The sequence below is a fragment of the Dendrobates tinctorius genome, unplaced genomic scaffold (genome assembly GCF_039654945.1).
Source record: "Dendrobates tinctorius isolate UK_male_01 unplaced genomic scaffold, ASM3965494v1 ptg000165l, whole genome shotgun sequence".
Taxonomy (NCBI): domain Eukaryota; kingdom Metazoa; phylum Chordata; class Amphibia; order Anura; family Dendrobatidae; genus Dendrobates; species Dendrobates tinctorius.
This window is the reverse complement of record NW_027361832.1, coordinates 10,005,047-10,026,021: the sequence shown is the minus strand read 5'-3', so window position 1 is coordinate 10,026,021 and position 20,975 is coordinate 10,005,047. Positions and strand designations below refer to the sequence as shown.

At 46.6% G+C, this 20,975-nt stretch overlaps 1 protein-coding gene across 2 annotated transcripts in view; it reads right to left on the bottom strand.

The window, feature by feature from the left end:
- Positions 1 to 20,975, bottom strand: part of NIPAL2 (NIPA like domain containing 2) — a 220,127-nt gene that overhangs the window by 2,984 nt on the left and 196,168 nt on the right. For both annotated transcript variants that reach the window (XM_073550473.1, XM_073550474.1), the window contains one exon: positions 10,051 to 10,145. In XM_073550473.1, coding sequence (XP_073406574.1) covers positions 10,051 to 10,145 — 95 coding nt within the window. The remainder of the gene's footprint in view (positions 1 to 10,050; positions 10,146 to 20,975) is intronic.

The following is a 20,975-nucleotide window of genomic DNA, read 5'->3' as shown; positions in this document are numbered from 1 at the left end:
ATACCAAACACTACCCAGGGACATAAAAAAAAACCCTTTAACCAAAATGACATTTCAGGAATTTCAAAATTTAGGTCCGATTAATCTTTACTTTTGAGCCTCTTTTTGGATTAAAATGTGATTTTTCAGTCCTTGTGGCTTTTTTATTTTGCAACGTGACCGCGGTTTTCATTATCCGGATATTTTGCCTAATTCATCATTTCAGACTTTTTAAAATGTTGCAAAATGTTTACACAATTTATTCAAATTCCACAGCACTGTACAAAATATTTCTAGGTTTTTTTTTTGAGCTGTTGAAAACTAACATGTGACATTTTAAAGCTTATTAAGGGGTAAAGCGACATTTCGCTACGAGAAAAGTGCAATAAGGCAAAAGAAAACAAAACTTTGCATTTGCACCAAATTCATCAAACATCATGTTCCACTGTGATGGATTTGATGTAAAAATGAAAGAAAAGACAGAAGAGAGAACTTACAAAACCCCAATGAATGATGAACTGGGGCTATAATGTTCTGTGGTGAACATTTAAAGGGGTGTTCTTGTCTTCAGGGGCGCAGCTCTTTCACCTCCCAACCTCTTGTTGGCTAAGGGATGGTGCGTTCCTGAAGATTGACAGGTTGTGCCAATAACATGGCGGAATCACAACTCTAATCTGCCCGATCTGTGAAAGTCAGGCAAAGGCAGCTTTTCCTCCGCAGCACTGGAGTAGTGCGTGGGTGGTGGCATTGAAGCCGAATCCAGCGATCCAACCAGCTTTAGTGCAGCACTTTCCAGCTGTAAAGTGACCTGCTTGCGAGCAGGAGCACCATCCCTAGGACACCGGCCATTCCGGTTAATTAGATGAGACCACCCCTTTAAACCTCGAATCGACGTGCAAAAAATAAAAATAATCTGTCAATTTTTAAGTCTTTATTTTTGGTGACAAAAATTTCAGTGTGATATTTCTTATTGGCCATACTTGTGTGTTTAAGAATATTTTCCTGGACTGGTGCAGCCCGTACTCCGCTCATCCTGCGTCTGGCAGGGTTCACTGTTGATCACAAGACTGGATGAGATAATCCGTCACCTATGGGACCGATTCTGGCTCAGGACTAATTGGGATTCCTATAGTATGCTGCATTCTAGAGGAACGCTCCCAATTCCCTGCCTGTGGAAATCTCCAAGTGTGGAAAATATGAGAGTCCTCATTTGGGAAGTTCAAACATCTGTCCATGTGGAAATCATCAAAACATACGGTACTATGGAGTCCTATGGACCAATATGTCGGAACATGCAACGATGAAAAACTACATCTCTTTTAACAAGATCGACACTAGCCAATTATCCCTTCAGCACTGATCTTTGATACAAACCACGGCCTCCTGAATGTAATTTTTTTCCTGCTGAAGCAGCAGTTCATGCTCCAGAGCTGACGTTCTGACTGGGACAAGAAGTTTATTGCTCTTGACAGATAATTAAATTTTGTAACAAAACCTGCATCACTATTTACAAATTTGTATTTTTTTGGCTTCTTATTTTAATCCTTGTTTGTGTCCTTCAGACACACCCCGTCCCATCTGTGGTTTCTTATGTGGGCAATTCTTCATACATCGTGGGGGCTAGTCATTTAAACTTCTGTGATTTCTCTTTTTTTTCCAACGCAGGCAAATGTTAGGCAGAAAACAGTTATAAATCATTAATAGAAAATTAGTAAGATGTCCTTATTAAAAGAGGCTAATAATGATAAATATGTCACCAGGTTTTTGCTAGCCCATTTGAGAGCAGCATGATGTAGGGACAGAGACCCCGATTCCAGCAATGTATCACTTACTGCACTGCTTGCTGTAGTTTTGATACAATCAATGTATTTGCTGCTGTGGATCTAGCAGTTCTCTGAATGCTGAGCTCTATATAACCCCGCCCACACCACTAATTACATAGGCAGAAAGATGTCAGAGTGTACACAGAAAGGTGCCCATGACTGATGTGGTCGGGTTTATATAGAGCTCATGACTATGGAGGACTAGTGTTCAGCAGGTTTACCAGTCCTCTAGTGATAATCTTGCTGATAAAACATTGATTTTATCAAAACTTCGACAGTAAGCCCAGTAAGTGATACATCAGGAATCAAGATCTCTGCCCCTACATCATGCCCTGCTCAGATTAGCTGGCAAAATCCTGGGGACAAATTCCCTTAAATAAGAGATCCTATTAGTATATTCTTCTGCAGAACAACTGCATTCAAGATTAAAGGGAACCTGTCACCTTATAAACCTGCAGATATGGGGTTAAACTGCATGGTAACAGCATTCCAAAGTTGCCTGGCTGCTGAACTGAAAGCCCAGATGCTGGCAAGAAATTAACTTTATTCCTCCCAGCAGTTTCCGACTTTCAGTCGTGGAGGCGCGGCTTCAGTCACTGCTCAAGTACACAGAGTGCGGCGTCTGTAACCGCGTCCCCGACACTGACTGACAGCTGACTCAGCAGCACATCACTACTGAGCCGGGTGTCAGCGCTGGGTCATGGTTACAGCGGCACTCACTATGTACTGAACGGTCACTGATGCCGCGCCTCCATGACTGAAAGCCAGAGGCTGCCGGAAGGACTAAAGTTAATTTTCTCCCAGCAGCCGGACTTTCACTGTACTGATCGGGCAGCTTTGGAACGTTATTAACCTGCAGATTAACCCCATATCTGCAGGCTAATAGTGTTTCGGAACGTGACAGGTTGATTTTAAAATATTAACGAGACGTCCATATGGGTCAGATATACGGTGTTTCACTGTGGATGTTCTTTGTCAAAACCCCGTATCAAATCATGTGGATTTGGTTGCAGAAATGGCCTAAATTTACAGCAGATTTCACCCGCTGCATTGCAAGTGGTGAAATCTATGCTGAAAACCCGTATTTTAAATCCACAGCGCAGATCCATTTTGTGGTGTAGCGAATTGATCAGATTTGACAAAACCCAAAACCTCATGCACAATACTAGGATTGATTTTCCGTTTTAAAATCCACAGAATATCCGACCGGTGTGCACCACACCCCAATATGGACAACTACTCCTAAAAATGGTCGATGCTGGTCGTCACGGAGCACGTGGTTTCCCTGTTTATCCATTAGTTGAAATGAGCAGAAATGTATTATTTTTAAAGGGCAGTGATCAGTACTTGGTCAGATTAGTCAGCACCTATGGAATAACATTCATTGGTTAGGCTTGTAGGTTTTTTTTTACCTTTCTTCTCAGAGATTTCACTCCCTGGTGCAGGAAACCCAACCCTTGTGCCAATGACAGGCTAAGCAAATGAGAGGCAGGAAGAGACAGATTCAACTTTCAAGTGGTCATAGATTAGTTTACAAGATTGGTTCTGAAGATCGATAAAGAGTTGGAAACCAGAGGTGTCAGACAAGCTCACTGACGGATTCAACGTTAACTCATTCACACAGAAGCCAAACATCTTATATATTTGCTAACACCCTATTGCAAGAACATGTTTTTAAACCAAAATTGCATGCATTTAAAAAAAAAAAAAGTTCTTGACGGTGTCCATATTCTTTAAGATTTTTGTACAACCAATCATGTGTCTTTCTTCTGGGCTTAGTATTTTACATGGAATTTGAAGTGGATCAGCATCAAAATCCACATCTAAGCCTCAGTGTGAACATACCCCTTCCTTTGGTGCCATTTTACTAGGTCCTTTTATTTTAGTAGTCATTGATCTGTGATCTCATTCATCATGTCCACTATACAGTAAAACTGACCTGGCAACGTGGATAGTTTTCTTTCAAATGGTGAAAAAAGATTTGGTAATTCATAAAAGAAAAAAAAATGTTTTGCTTTTGTCGCCATTTTCCGAGACCCATAATGTTTTCAATTGTCAGGATCTGGGGCCGTGCGAGGGCTTATTTTTTTGAGCCTTGAGCTGTCGTTTTTACCCATATCATCTGGGGTAAATACAAAGTTTTGATCGTCACTTATTGCATTTTATTGCAATGTTGCGGCAGCCAAAAAACAAAGTAATTCTGTCATTTCGATCCATTTTCCTTGTAACGCTGTAATGTAATTGGATTAATTTATTATATATTTTGCTAGATCAGACTTTTACAAACGCAGCGATACCAAATATGTGTATTTTTCTTAATGGTTTTATTTTTAATGGGGCAAAAACTTTTTTTCTTTAATAAACTTTTTTTTTTTTTTTTTACTTGTTTCTGTATTTGTTATTCCCCTAAGGGGACTTGAAGACATGATCATCTGATTGCTTGTGTTATACAGGCAGTGCTACAGCACTGCATGTATAGTGAAAATCACAATCTCCTATGAACGTCAGGGGCGGACCTACCACCCGTGGAGACCGTTCATTGAACGGGGGCCCTGGGGAGAGGGGGGCCCCTCCAGCCTCCTGCACCACATGGCTAATTATTCAGTTTTCAAATTAGCCATGTGGAGCGCAGGAGGAGAGGAGAGCCAAGCTTTGGAGGACATGTGGTGATGTCATAGTCATGAGATCAGGGGGTGGAGCTGATCACAGGCCTTTACCATTGATCAGCTCCGCCCCCGGATCACATGATGATGACATCACCACAGGTCCTTTAGCTGAGCTCGCCTAACACAGGAGCTGCATCTTCCAGCAGGAGCTCGGCCAGGTAAGAATTTTTTTTTTAATTTAATTATGTTTCCCCGCAGGATGGAGACACATGGACCATGAGACAGGAGGGAGGCAAGATGGAGACGGGCAGGATTGGAGACGGGGGCAAGATTGGAGACATTGGGGTCAGGATGGAGACGGGACAGGATTGGAGATGGGGCAGGATTGGAGATGGGGCAGGATTGGAGATGGGGCAGGATTGGAGACGGGGCAGGATTGGAGACATTGGGGGCAGGATGCAGACATTGGGGGCAGGATGCAGACATTGGGGGCAGGATTGGAGACATTGGGGGCAGGATTGGAGACATTGGGGGCAGGATTGGAGACATTGGGGGCTGGATGGAGACGGGGCAAGATTGGAGACATTGGGGGAAAGATGGAGACAGGGCAGGATTAGACATTGGGGGCAGGATGGAGACATTTGGGGCAGGATTGGATACAGGGGACAGGATTGGAGATACAGGGGGCAGGATTGTAGATACAGGGGGCAAGATGGCAGACAAGGGGCATGATTGGAGACACGGGGGCAGGACTGGAGACACGGGGGGCAGAATTGCAGGTACAGGAGGCACAATTGGAGACAAAGGGGCAGGATGAAAGACATGGGGGCAGGATTGCAGGTACAGGGGACATGATTGCAGACACAGGGGGCATGAATGAAAGACACAAGGGGCATGATTTTAAACGGCAAAATGGAGACATGGGGCAGGATTGGAGACACAGGGGGCAGGAGTGGAGACAGATGGGGCAGGATGGATACGATGGAGACAGATGGGGAGATCATATGGGGCACAATGGATACTCATGAGGGTGGGATGGGAGAACATATGGCTGAAGCCAGGAATGAGACACACGGGGGTCAGGATGGGGGATATTATTACCATAGGGGCTAATAAAAGGATATTATTACTGCAGTGAGGTATTTATTTTATTTTTTGAGTATACTGTTTTAAATGGGGGGGCAGTCCTGTTACTGTGTAGCGTGATACTATGTTGCCTTTTTTTCTTCATGCGGTGTAGTGTAGAAGTTGGGAAAAAAATAAGTAATGTGTTCTGCAAGCGGAGCTCTAGATAGCTGTGTTATTTCCTGCAGAGACGAGCCCTGGCTGGAAGACGTGATGGGAGTCTGTGCTGAATGAAGGATGAAAAGCAAGGATGAAGGACTTTACCTAGAGACATCACTGGTGAGTTAGTGTGTTACCTGTACACTGACACTATACACTGTATACTATATACAGAGGTCCTGTGTATAAAGTCATTAATCACTATTATCAGTACACAGACACTGGATAGTAAGTACAGATCCCCTGTGTATAATGGCACTTATGGCAATAGTATTGTTCTTTTTTATTATTGATCAGTATTGTAGTATTCAGTCACTATGTGGTGGTAATATGTGGTCTGGAGATGGTGTTGCGGTATTTGTCCCTTGTATGTGCTATTATTTGGTCACTTTGTGGTGGTAATATGTGGTCTGGTCATGGTGCGGTGGTATTTGTTCCTTGTATGTGATATTATTCGGTCACTGTGGTAGTAATATATAGTCTGGTCCTGGTGTGGCGGTATTTGTTCCTTGTATGTGGTATTAATTATAGGTCACTATGTGGTGGTAATATTGTGTCTGGTCATGGTGCGGTGGTATTTGTCCATTGTATGTGATATTAATGGTCATTCTAAAAATTGAAAAATTAATACAAATGTACCTAAATTGTATTGCATATTTTTACAAATATTTAATAGGTTACAGTAGAGTAGAGCTCGGCCAAAAGTGTTTACAGTGTTGTGATGGTGGCTTAAAAAATATTTTGGCGAAAAAAAAAAATCTGCCGGCTATATGTGTGATCTGGTGATGGGAACTGTTAATGTGTGATTGGGGAGAAGTGGAGTTTTCCAAGAGAGGGCGGTGGGACTGTGGACAGTTTGAAGGGTGGAGGCGGGGCTGGGGTGGAGCCTGGGCGGAGTCTTACGGGGGCCCCAAAAACTTTCCCAGTATGGGGCCCCGAAATTCCTAGTGGCATCCCTGCCCCTGCCCATATGCTGCAGCAGTTCAGGAATGTGTGGAGTGCGGACACTGGACAGTGTGGAATGGATGCATCCTCTTGGTCTGGCCTGCCCTGCCTGCTCCAGGTAAGAGTACTACCAGAGCTGAGCAGGACTGAGGGACTGGGACCGAGGCGCAGGCATGATTTTGGGGGGCTCTGTCCTGGGGTGGGAGAGAACTGAACATGTCAGGCATGATTTTGGGGGGCTCTGTCCTGGGGGAGAACTGAAGCATGATGGCCTGGCTGCTCATGAATGGGGGGCCCCTGGCCTGGGGAGAAGTGAAGCATGGCCTTGGCTGCTCATGAATGGGGGGGCCCCTGGGGAGAATCATGGCTACTCATGAATGGGGGGGCCCCTGGGGAGAAGCATGACTGCTCATGAATGGGGGGGCCCTGGGGGAGATGCTTGGCTGCTCATGAATGGGACGGCTCATGGGGGGGGGAGAAGAAACATGAATCAGGCGGCCCACATAGGGGGAGAAGCAGCATAAACTGGGGGGGGGCACATAGGGCGAGAAACACCATGCCAAAAGTAGACCACATATGGGGGAGAGCATTATGAAACAAAGGGAAACAGGGGTGCCTATATATATTACCTATCTATATGTTTACATGACTTTGTTGACCTATGAAGGACGGGGGGGGGCCGAAAAATTTCTTGCACGGGGGCCCACTACAGTCTGTATCCGCCCCTGATGAACGTCACCTACAGGCTGGCTTTCACAGAAGAATTGTCATAATAAGCAAGGGGGTCTTCAGTAGACTGCTAGCTGTCATAGCAGGCACCCCGATGGGCACGTGGAGAGATGCCTCCCCGCCAGCGTGTGTTAAATGCCGCTGCCAGGGTATGACAGCGCCATTTAAGAGCGTTGCCTGCGGCTGTTAAAGACATAAGATGGCTTCTAGACTAATGACAGAGCTGGTGAATGAGGTAATTTAAAACTGACCTTTTCACTAAGAAAATCTTCTACTTTTATTCATCAGTTCTAGCAGAAAGTGTCCTCAAAAAAATGACCTACTGTTAAAATCAAGTTTTTGTGTCAAATGTATTTATTTTTTTACATTTTGGGGATTTTTTTTTTTTTATATCGTACACAAAATCTATTCTATCATTTCTAAACACTGTTTTTCGGTGATTCCTTTGTATCCCCTCTCATACTGCACTCTCACACACAAATGATACACCATTTGAAAGGTAAACTTGCTCCCTTCAGCAAGAAAACAGCCAAACAAACCACACATCCACGGTTTGATCACAAAATACAGTTTAAACATTAATTTTCATAAACCTGCAGTAAGGAAAAATGATCTGCAGGTGGCACTACAGTACCCCAAAGCACACTACCAACACATTTGCATACATGCACTGCTTTTTCGCTGATTACTTCGCCTCACCACACACGATACACCATTTGAAAGGTAAACATGCTCCCTTAAGCAAGAAAACAGCCAAACAAACCACACATTCATGATTTTATCACTAAATACAGTTTAAACATTAATTTTCATAAACCAGCAGAAAGACACAATGACCTGCAGGTGGCACCTCAACCGGAAGACATTTTTTTTCCTCTACTTATCAAAACAAGTTATTGTCTTACCAATCTACATATATAAATACCTGTCTGTGTTCATCAGCTCATGAAATACATTTACATTTGACCAGCTTGCTTTTTCTGAAATTGCCTGTGCCCCCGACAACCAATGTGTGAAAATTTCGCATGCGCCAAGCTAGTAAAATAGAAATTTTCACACTGACCACTGGAATTAGCCAAGCTACTAGTTGCTGCTTTTGCAGCAATCAACATGTACATTAGCAGCAATAGACCTACTCTGATCCTGATCCTATCATTGGCACTGAAGCATCTAATGAGTATGTGCAAAGATCATTGTGAAGGGAAGGGCAGCTGTTACATCAGCTATTGTGATTGGTGGATCCCGTGTTACCAGCTGCATACAGAGGTGTTACCTGTCATTGTAACTGCCTTTGCTGATAACTGCTGTAATCTCTTCCTCAAATGACAGAAAATATGAACCTGAAAATATATTCAGTGGCAAGTGTGAAAACGGCAAGATTACTAATTTAGTTTTTTTTTTTAACAAAGATTGCGATATGTAAAAATAAACTAAGATAAAATGTTTAAAAAATACATATGTCAATTGTCTCTTCAGAGAGTAAGAGGACTTGAACTTTAGTGCCACCTACTGGAAATAGCAATCCTAATAGTCAATATCGACCTTTTAACATGCCATGCCATATGACTTCGGATAAAAGCCATACCAGAATCTCAATTTGCAGACATGGTGTTTCGGGGTGTTGCCCCTCATCAGTGCAAAGTGTGCATGTAACACACTTATCTGAAATAACAATAGCACATCTTCTGACGATACATTCCCTTTAACCCATTACATGTAAGTGATTGTGGGGGTAACTTCAACACGCGGTAGATGCCGGCTGTGTTACATAGCCAGCATCTGTCTCTAACAGCAGCAACTGGAGCTGAGCTTCAATTGCTGCTGTTAACCATTTGAATGCTGCTAGAAATCTCTGGCAGTGGCGTTTAAATAGCACAGATGCTGTTGCTTGAGAGCACAAACTCCCATCGGCCCTCCGTGATGTGATCGGAGGGCCCTCATTGGTTACCATAGTACCGCGGGACCTGCTAGAGACCCTGTCACTGCCATCTTGGTACTCCTGTAAGGGTGAGCTTCATAGTAGACCGCGAATTTCACGATATACTACAATACTGTGCAGGTTCAAATCCACTAAGGGGGATTAAAAAACAAAATAAAAATGTATTTAAAAAAATAAATAAATTATTTGGTCACTTCTCCTTGTGAAAAAATGCAATAAAAAGCAATACAAATGTTGTATGTACCTCAAATTAGTATCAATAAAACGGTAAGCTAAAAAAAACAAAGCAAAGAAACAAGAAAACCATCCGTCACACAGCTCAATCAACAGAATTAAAAAAAAAAAAAAAAAAAAATTTACAGGATTTTTTTTTTAATTTAAATAAAAGTTAGAATTATTTTTCACCACTTATTTTCATCATCAAATCCTGGATTCCTGTAAATGCAACTATTTTATACCCCACTCCGATCCCCTACTATCTATACCAAGGCAGCTACATCAGTGTGTTTGGCGCAATAGTCGAGATGTCGGCTCATGTCTCAATTTACTACAGCAGCATAATAAAAGAAGGAATAGGATGGCGCACGCAGAATGGCGCTCTGCTCCTGGCGGTCATCTATCCGCTGACATGATTGACCGTGAGACGCTCATTAGTAGGAAAACACAGCAATTACCAGCCATTAATTTACACCCTTCTACTAAAACATACTGATTTATACTCAATCAATAATATTTCATTACTTACCAGGAATTTCCCCAAAGTTGATATAAGGTTCTTGGAAAGTATTTTTCTCTTGGTTTCTAGCAATTAGAAAGACCCCAAGGAAAGACAAGAAGCACCTGCAGAACACAATGAATTATACATATAGGCAATGTCATATAGGCCAAATATCCGGAATCACTGATATACTGTAAATGATTACATTATATAACTTTACAGACGAAGAAATAGGAAAACATCTTAAAATTGGAGACACGGTAAGAGAAGCTTAAATCGGGCGGTGGAAAGTCAAGCAAAAGGCGCCATAAATAAGGAGAACACAGAGTTTGATGGATGACGAGAACACATTATTATTCAGATGAATACCTTATCTCTGCACTGTGTTAATCTGTTTACTGCAAAAAAAGTTCTAAAGCCGGAATTATAAATATATCAGGCATTCGTCACCCAAAGAACGAAATCCGACATGACGGTGAAGGCAGCCATGCATTTTTTAGAAAAATCCAAAAACTCCATAAAGTAGACAACCGCTAGCCCAACCTGACGTCCCTACTTTATCAGCTGCGTCAATAGTGCACTACAATGAAAGAATATTTTTAGGGAAGTGAATAAGGCGCGCGTTCCATTATTGCGGTATTTAATTATTTTGTTTTTTCCTCCCCTTCTTCCAAGAGCCAAAACTTTTTCAATATACACGTCAATAAACCGTATTAGGGCTTATTTGTATTTTTTTGCAGGACAAGTTGTACTTTTGAATGATATCATTTATTTTTATAATACTATGGGGAAAAAAATTCAAGTACAAAAAAAGTGTAATTTCACAATTTTATTTTATTTTTTTTTAAATTTATTTACCATGTTCACTATACGGTAAAACTGACCGGATACATGGATTTTTGTGAGTACTCACCGTAAAATCCTTTTCTCCGAGACGCTCATTGGGGGCCACATAGACTGTGGGTGTGTGCTACTGCCGTCTGGAGGCTGACACTAAGTATACAAAAAACAAGTTAGCTCCTCCTCCGCCACATACACCCTCGCCCCGATAGCGGGTGGAAACCAGTTTAGTGCAAAAGCAGTAGGAGAAGCTGAGAGCGAATTAGCCTTACCGCAGAAAATCATATGTCTGACAAAAGGACCACTCTACCATAATGAATTACACTAATCAAAATAAACCAAAGCCAACTGGCTATCAGGGTGGGTGCTGTGTCCCCCAATGAGCGTCTCAGAGAAAAGGATTTTACGGTGAGTACTCACAAAAATCCATGTTTCTCCTTCGTCTCATTGGGGGACACAGAGACTGTGGGACATCCTAAAGCAGTCCCTGGGTGGGAGTCACTCACCAATCCAAACCGCATGCCCACCTGTTTAAAGGTGTGCTACTGCTGCCTGGAGAATTTTCCTACCCAGGCTCGCATATGCCGAAGCCTGAGTATGCACATTGTAATGCTTAGAGAACGTGTGCAGGCTTGACCAGGTTGCCGCCTTGCATACTTGCTCTGCCGAAGCCTGGTGCCAAAGCGCCCAAGAGGCGCCCACTGCCCGAGTAGAGTGCGCCCCTATTCCAGTTGGAATCGGCGTGCCTCTGATACGGTAAGCATCTTGGATAGTTAGGCGAATCCATCTGGCTATGGTCGACCGTGAGGCTGCGAGCCCCTTCCTGCGCCCTTCGGGGATCACAAACAGCGAGTCTGTCTGGCGAAAAGGTGCTGTCCTTGACACGTACCTCCTGAGGGCCCTTACTAGGTCCAACGTGTGGAGCGCCATCTCCACTTTGTGTACCGGAGCTGGACAAAACGAAGGCAAAACGATGTCCTCATTAACATGGAAAGAGGACACAACCTTCGGCAGAAACGGCGGCGGTGGTCTAAGGACTACCTTATCCTTAAAAAAAGTCAGAAACGGGGCTCTACAGGATAGGGCTGCCAATTCCGAGACCCGCCTAATGGAAGTTATGGCTACCAAAAACACGACCTTCCTGGAAAGGTATGACAATGCGACTTCCTGCAACTGCTCAAACGGAGCTTCCTGCAGGACACCCAGAACCAGATTAAGGTCCCAGGCGTCTATGGGCGCTCTAAAGGGGGGCACCAAATGAGAGACCCCCTGAATGAATGTCTTGACCTGCATATTGGTAGCGATCTTTCGCTGGAAGAGAACCGACAAGGCCGATATCTGTCTCCTCAGGGAACTCGGGGCCAAACCTGCGTCTAAGCCTGACTGCAGAAACGCAAGGATTTTGGGAACCGAGGAGGACAAAGGCGCAACCCCGTGCTCTCGACACCAGAGAAAGAAAACCTTCCAAGTGTTATGATAGACCCTTGCCGAGGCCGGCTTCCGGGCGCTAACCATTGTAGCAACCACTTCACGCCCAAACCCCGCCTGGGTCAGAATCCAGGATTCAATGGCCATGCCGTCAAACACAGGGCCCCTAAGTTCAGGTGGTAGATCGGCCCCTGGGACAATAAGTCTGGCCGTACCGGCAGACGCCATGGCACGTCTGCGAGGAGCTGTACTAGATCCACGTACCAAGCTCGACGGGGCCAGTCTGGAGCCAGCAGAATCGCTGGGACCCTCTCTGTCTTGATTTTTCTGATGACACTCAGGAGAAGAGGCAGAGGGGGAAACAGATATGGGAGCTGAAACTGGCTCCATGGAAGGACCAAAAAATCCACTGCGATTGCTCGCGGGTCCTGGGACCGAGCGACAAACGTGCCCACTTTGGCGTTCTCCCTGGAGGCCATCAGGTCCACGTCCGGAGTCACCCACCGTTGGCAAATCTGCTGGAAGACCTCGAGGTGCAGGGACCATTCCCCGGCCTCGACACCCTGCCGACTCAGGAAATCTGCTGCCCAATTTTCCACGCCTGGTATGTGAATTGCTGAGATTACTGAGTGGTGCCTCTCGGCCCAACGGAGTACATGCTCTATGTCGCGCATGGCTGCCCTGCTGCGCGTGCCTCCCTGGTGATTCACGTACGCCACTGCCGTGGCGTTGTCTGACTGGACCCAGACTGGGCGTCCTGCTAACCAGTGCTGAAAATGCTGCAACGCCAACCACACCGCTCGAATGTCCAACAAGTTGATCGGAAGACGAGACTCCTGGGGCGACCACTGCCCCTGTGCCGTGTGATGGCGAAATACTGCTCCCCAACCGAGAAGACTCGCGTCGGTTGTGATTACCAACCATTGATCCAGAGGAAAGGGTTTCCCCTGAAGGAGAGAGGAGTCGCGCGTCCACTCGTGCTCGTCGGACCTGAAAGGACAACCTGCACTGATGATCTAGGGAGAACGGACTCCTGTCCCACGCTGCCAAGAGAGCGTGCTGTAGGGGACGCAGATGAAATTGAGCAAACAGGATTGCTTCTATTGCCGCTACCATCCTCCCTAGAACCCTCATCCCAAACCGAATCGTGTGAGGGCCTGGTTGCTGAAGACTCCGAACTCCCTGCCGGAGCGCCCGAGCCTTGTCTTGAGGGAGAATTACCAACCCTCGGGAGGTGTCGAAAATCATCCCTAGGAATGGAATCCTCTGAGCCGGGATAAGAGATGACTTTTTCCCATTGACCAACCATCCTAGGCGAGACAGGGTATCCAGCGTGATGCTGACATTCTCCTTGCATGCTTGAAAGGACGGCCCCTTTACTAAGAGGTCGTCTAATTACGGCAAAACCACTATGCCCCGAGAATGAAGAATGGCCATGACGACCGCCATTACCTTCGTGAATACCCTGGGAGCCGTGGCTAAACCAAACGGCAGAGCTACAAATTGAAAATGCTGGCCATTGATTGCAAACCGAAGGAACTTCTGATGCGGGGGGGAAAAATAGGGATGTGCAGGTAGGCATCCTGGACATCGATTGAGGCCAAATATTCTCCCTGCTCCATGGCCGATATCACTGACTGGAGGGATTCCATCCGATAGTGCCTGACTCTGATGAACCTGTTTAGGAGCTTTAGGTCCAGAACCGGTCTTACTGTTCCGTCCTTCTTGGGGACCGCGAACAGGTTGGATTAAAATCCTTGAGCATTTTCGCCCTCTGGTACCGGGACAATGACCCCGTTGCACTGAAGAATCCTGATGGCTCCTAGCAACGCCTCTGCCCGGGATTACGATTTGGGAAGCCGGGAAAGAAAAAATCGTCTTGGAGGATGTCCGATAAACTCTATTTTGTACCCGGATGACACTAATTCCGCCACCCATGCGTCATGTGCCACCCTGACCCAGACGTGGCGGAACCTGAGCAGACAACCGCCTACTCTGCTGTCTTCGGGTACCTGATGCCTCGAGTCATTTTGCTGAGGGCCTCTGGGGCCTGGCCCCCCTTGACCTGGGTGGTTGACCCCGCATCCTCCCCCGCGGGTTGGCTTTATACGTGACCTGGCGCTCTCTGTCTTGGTTGTACCGAGCTGGGGCGGTAGAACTGGCCGCTGTTGCCCATCCAGGGGTGCGAAATGCTCGAAAGTGCGCCTGCGGTTGACGAAAAGGCAGTCTACTCTTCTGCTGTGGGAGAAAGCTGCTCTTTCCCCCTGTGGCATCCGAAATGAGTTTGTCTAACTTCTCTCTAAATAGTCGATTACCCTGATATGGCAGGGACGTTAACGATTTCTTAGAAATTGAATCAGCCCGCCACAGCCTTAGCCACAAGGCTCTCCTAATGGCGATAGCGTTTGCCGCCGCTAGTGCCGCGCAATTAGCCGCATCCAAGGATGCATTAATTAGATAGTCACCCGCCATCGCGATCTGATTTGCTATCTCAGACCCCTCTATCGGCAAGTCTCTATCCTGTACGACTCTATTCAAAGACTCTGACCATGACATCATGGTCTTGGCCACCCATGTTGCCGCGAATGAAGGCAAAAGCGCTGATCCCGATGCCTCATACACTGAGTGGGCTAAACCTTCTATGAGCCGATCCGTGGGGTCCTTAATAGAAGAACCACTAGGCACTGACAACGATCTTGAGGCCAGGCGTGACACTGGGGGATCCACAATCGGAGATTCCGCCCATCTCTTACAGAGCTCTGGTGCAAACAGGTATCTCGTCTCTAGCATGTCTGGACGTTCCCTGTGCCGTTGCACCATGTCCTCGAATTCTGGATGAGTGCTAAACACCCTATGTGGTCGCCTGGCCTTTTTAAAAGATATTTTATGCCCTGCAGTTAGGGAGACATCCTCCTCAATACCTAGAGTCTGATTGACAGCCTCAATGAGACTGTCTACCGTCTCCCGACACCCCGGGGTATCCAGGTCCAAGGATTCCTGCATGTCCTCATCCAAACTCTGCTCGCTCCTGGACAATGGTGACGGTGAGCGAGACGCCGCACTCGCGGATGCCGAAGCACCGGAGGGGCCCTATGGGTTTTTTCCCTATGCGTCTGCTTAAAGAGTGTGCGGCCCCTGCAGGCCGGAGGCTCTTGAGAGGTGGATGAACCCTCCCAAACAGGCGAGCCGTCGTCTCTACCCCTATCCGGGGCCTGAAGGGTCTCAATCGCCTTCGTAAGCGAAACCATAGACCGAGAAAGTGATAACGCCCATTCCGGGGGGTCCGAACCCCTGGGCTCCATTGGAGGGGAGGGCTCCTGGGCGCGTTCGGAACTATAGGCTTCACATAACTTAATAGTCTGCGCTCGCGGGAACACAACCCCACAGGAAACGCATGCGGTATAAAAGGACGTGTGCTTTTTCCCTTTCCCAGACATACTGCAGAAAAAAGGCCCATTTTATCTCTCTCTCTTCTCCCTCTTTTTTTTTTTTTTTTTTTTAAGGCATAAGGGGGAATGAGGAGAAGGAGGATAACTTGCCCTAGTGTGGCTCCGGGACGGGGTCGCACTTACCCGACTCCTGCTGTCTCCCCGCGCTCCTGATCCTGCTGTTCCTTCCTCTCTGGGTAGGCTGCGATGCTCTCCTCATCGCGGCCTACCCTGTTCTGAAGCCGGGGCCTCGATTTAATCAAGCGCCCGCCCCGGACCTGGGGGGCGGTGCTGGATCTGACGTCATGCCGGGGGGAGGGCCTTCCCCCCGTGGCCTAGGCCGAAGCCGCGGGCTAAATTTGACCTGCCCGCCCGTGCATGGGCGCGCTATCCTGGCGCTCCCCTTACCGCCCTGAGGCGCCCTCCTTCCCCAGCTGGGGACCCTGGGAAAAACATTATGCCCCGCGACCGCCTACTCCGCGGGGCCCGCACCCTGGCTACAGGTATGGGAGGGAGGAAGGAGGGAGGAAGCGGGGAGAGGAGAGGAAGGAGGGAGATGCTTCTGATCCCAGCCCTATGGTTACCTGCGGCTCCAGCACCTGCGTTGCTGGGGCATACCTTCTCTTCCCTAAACCGACGCTAGCCTGGAGTCACTCGCTGCCCAGGGGCCCTCCCAGCCCAACCATACCTCCTTGCCATGAGGTAATCCATCTTCGGACGGTACAGCTACCCTAGCTCCGTCCGCCTTGTCTGGGCGAGGAGAGGGACCGTCCGCCGCCATGAAGCACCGCTGTCATGCGTTGGCGCACAGACTAGTCTTGTGCCTCTGTGCAAGCCCATGGTTTCACTACCTAGGGGTGGACAGGGCTAAGTCTGGCATAATGTACCACGTCGAGGGAGAGGAAACGTGGAGGGACACTCGCACGTGGTCTCCCGTTGTTGGTTTGGGGAAATCGGATCCTTTCAATAGGATGCGTTGCCCCTGTCATATCTTCTTAAAAAAATAAAGAAAAATAGATGTCTGGGGAAAAGTCCCAGAGATGTCCCTCGGTGCGGGAAAGGATACGCGGAAGCGATACTCGCGCGTGCTCGCCCGTTGATGGTTTGGGGAGATCGGACCCTTTCAATAGGGTCCGTCGCCCCTGTCTCCTCTTCATAGCAAGAAAATATATAAAAAAAAAAAAAATAGCGTGGTGAGACCCAGACTGCGTGTGCCTCCATCAGACACTAAGCAAAAACTGGTTTCCGCCCGCTATCGGGGCGAGGGTGTATGCGGCGGAGGAGGAGCTAACTTGTTTTTTGTATACTTCGTGTCAGCCTCCAGACGGCAGTAGCACACACCCACAGTCTCTGTGTCCCCCGATGAGACGAAGGAGAAATTAGGATTCTCCACATCAGTACAAGTACGCAGATACTAAACATGCAGAGGAGTTTTTTTTTTTTGTTTTTTTTATTTAATAGTTGAAAAAAAATCAGAAATTTGTAAGAATACAAAACTTTGTGTTTTCCCCAATACCTGTAACGATTTAATTTTTAGGATCTGGGGCTGTGGGAGGCCTTACTTTTTGTGCCCGGAGCCAACGTTTTTACTGATATCATTTTGGGGCGGATACAATGTCACCTCTTATTGCATTTTATTGTGGCGGTCAAAAAAAAATAATTTTTGAAATTTGATTGCTTTCTCATGACGTTACATACCGATCAAATTCATTTTGTTTTATGTTTTGATATACCGTAGCAGTGCCATGTATAGCTAAAATCACGATTTCCTATGAACGCTAACTTAAAAAATGCCGGCTTCCTCGGCAGAATCGTAATGACAGTTATGGGCGTCTTCAGCAGATCACAGACTTTAATAACAATATATCGGCGCCCCACGATCACATCCCAGGTGCGCTGAAGGGTGTGTGGAATGACGCGCTCCCCTGCCAGCAACTGTTAAGTGCAGCGGGTCGAGATTGACAAAGGGATTTAACAGGTTAACAAGTTACTACTACAGCGAATACAAGCGCGACAGGATGCGTCACTTGCTTGCTCGGTCCATTCCCAGAAGTAATGTCTGTCAAGACGATTTGTTCTCCTTTAGAAATGTCACAATGTATTTAGGATAAACTGGGGAAGAAACCTCAGGTTGGAACACTGATTGTGGCCATTTCAGACCAAGCCATTAGGAGCAAATCATTTTAGGCAGCAACATGTTCAATTCTGCTCTTTACAGTATCTAGTAAACCATTTATACACGCACATCAGTAGCATAACTCCTGGGTAGGGCAGAGGGTGCAGTTGCCCCGGGCTGTTTTCTCAGGGGGATTCAACCGGAGATCGCCACTGTTAACTATAGCAGCACGCCAATACCGCTAAGCCCTGTGGTAGAGCATGGAGACGTGAAGTCCTTGCACTACCACTCTCCAGTCTGTAGACTGCAGGTTGCTTTAAGCCTATGGTCTACAAAACAGCAGGGTGATGCAGTGGCCAAGGCGCCGGCGCAAGCATAGTATGTCAGAGACACTATTCACTATTGTGCCGTGCCGGGAGTCTGATGTCCTTTGCGTGTGATAACAGTGCATTAGTCCGCCTGTGCTATACTTCAGCAGGATCCTAGATTAGGCTAGTATATGATGTTGTTTTATTTCATTTAAAATGTGTGGTGTGATGGTGGGAGCAACAAAAATTATGGGGGAGACCCATACAGTGTGGGAGCCCCACATACATTTTAGAGACTACTGTGAGGAGTCCTTATACAATGTCTGGCCTCCATAAGGTGTGGAGGCCATTATACAGCTTGAGAACTAATGTGGTGGCCATTATACAGAGTGAAGGCTTATGTGGGGGCCATTATACAGGGTGGCAGCTAATCTGGGGGCTATTATAAAGTTTAGGGTCTCCATACAGTTTGGAAATTATTGTGGGGGCTACTATGCAGGGCCGTCAAATTGTGATGACTACTGTCAGAGCTATTATACAGTTTGGAGGCTACTGTGGGGGTCATTGTACACTATCGGGGCCATTGCTCAGTGTGTGGACTACCGTGAAGGGTCATTTTTACTGTGTATAAGGGAGTTGTGGGCCCATCATAGTGTTTATAGGGGAGCTGTGGGCACATCATATTGTGTATAAGGGAGCTGTGGGCCCATCATAGTGTTTATAGGGGAGTTGTGGGCTCATCATACTGTGTATAAGGGAGCTGTTGGCCCATCATGCTATATATGGAGCAGCTGTGGGACCATCATACTGTGTACAGGGGAGCTGTGAACTCATCATACTGTGTATAAGGGAGATGTGGGCACATCATACTGTGTATAAGGGAGCTGTTGGCCCATCATGCTATATATGGAGCAGCTGTGGGACCATCATACTGTGTACAGGGGAGCGGTGAACTCATCATACTGTGTATAAGGGAGATGTTGGCCCATCATAGTGTGTATAAGGGAGCTGTGAACCCATCATACAGTGTATAAGGGAGCTGTGGGCCCATCATAGTGTGTATAGGGGAGCTGTGAACCAATCATAGTGTGTATAAGGGAGCTGTGAACCCATCATACTGTGCATAGGGGAGCTGTGGGCCAATCATAGTGTGTATAAGGGAGCTGTGGGTACATCATACTGTGTATTAGGGAGCTGTGGGCACATCATCATACTGTGTATAGGGGAGTTGTGGGCCCATCATACGGTGTATAACGGAGCTGTGGGCCCATCATGCTGTGTATGGGGGAGCTGTGGGGCCATCATACTGTGTACAGGGGATCTGTACATGGAGGAGACTTGGGGCATTATTAAATATTAAATTGCCACTTAAGAAGTATTATTGTTATAGGGGCACTCATAGTATTGTGACCAACAAAAGGTGCATATGGGGCTTAATTATTTTCCAGGGGAAAAATGTGGATATTTTCTAGGGCAATTGTACAAGGCATTAATATTGTCTAGTCGGCATTTTTACCATCTAGAGGGCACAAAGGAGGTATGTTGCTAATAGCGGTCTATGGGGGGTGCATTATACTACACAGGATGCCTACGGGGGTGCATTATACTATACGGGCTGCCTATGGGGGTGCATTATACTATACAGGCTGCCAATGGGGATGCATTATACTATACAGGCTGCCTATGGGGAATGCATTATACTATACAGGCTGCCTATGGGGAATGCATTATACTATACAGGCTGCCTATGGGGAGTGCATTATACTATACAGGCCTATGGGGAGTGCATTATACTATACAGGCCTATGGGGAGTGCATTATACTACACAGGCCTATGGGGAGAGCATTATGCTATAGAGGCCTGTGGGGAGTGCATTATAGTATATTGAGGACTACCTGGTACATTATACTCTATGGAGGCTATCTAGGGGACCATCATACAGTGTGAGGATTACAGTGAAGGGGCCATCAGTTTGGGGGCTATTAAGGGGTCAGTGTACTGTGTCGGGGTACATTACAGTGAGGAGGCATCATGTTATATATAAGAGAGCATAATACTGTGTATAGGGGAGCTGTACGGGGGGAGACTCGGGACATTATTCAATGTTAAGTGGGCACTTATTGTTATAAGGGAACTCAGGTTACTGTGACAATCAAAGGAGCACACAGGGCACTATTACTTTCTAGGGGGCAAAATGTGGGCACTGTTTTCTAGGGCACTTGTGTCCCGCATTACTATATTGTAGAGAGTTGATTTAGAATTTAGAGGGCACAGAGAACCGCACTGCAGGTGCAGTAATAGGGACACATACGGCAGCAGCGTCTCAGTATTGGGGTACCAGCAGGATGAGGAGTTTGTGCAGGTTGGGAATAGATGGTGACAGTGCTGAAAATATGAGACGTGAAATGTGTCTTTGTTGTAATCTCTGCAGCCGAGTCCTGAGTGGAAGTTGTGTCGGTCTGGGCCAGATGGAAAAGACTGGAAAAGTGAACAACTCCATCAGAAAGAATGTCAGCTGTAAGTCACTATCTGGAACTGTGCTGTGATCTCTTTTATGTTCTGTAGGATGGGTATCTACCACTGACCATATGGCAGTAATATCCATGTTGGTCTTTATATAGAGATTATTTTCAGTAACATTGCTGTCATCTGCTGAGGTTCTCCTCCACTATTAGGGTGCGTCACCCAGTGATAATCAAGGTTACCACTCAGAAGCGTCGCCCCACCCCTGAACCAAAACCCTGGCTACGCCTCTGGTTACTATATAGGGGGCACAGTAATGGGCATTACTATGTGGGGCAGTAAGAGGAGCGCTGGCTTTGTACCACACA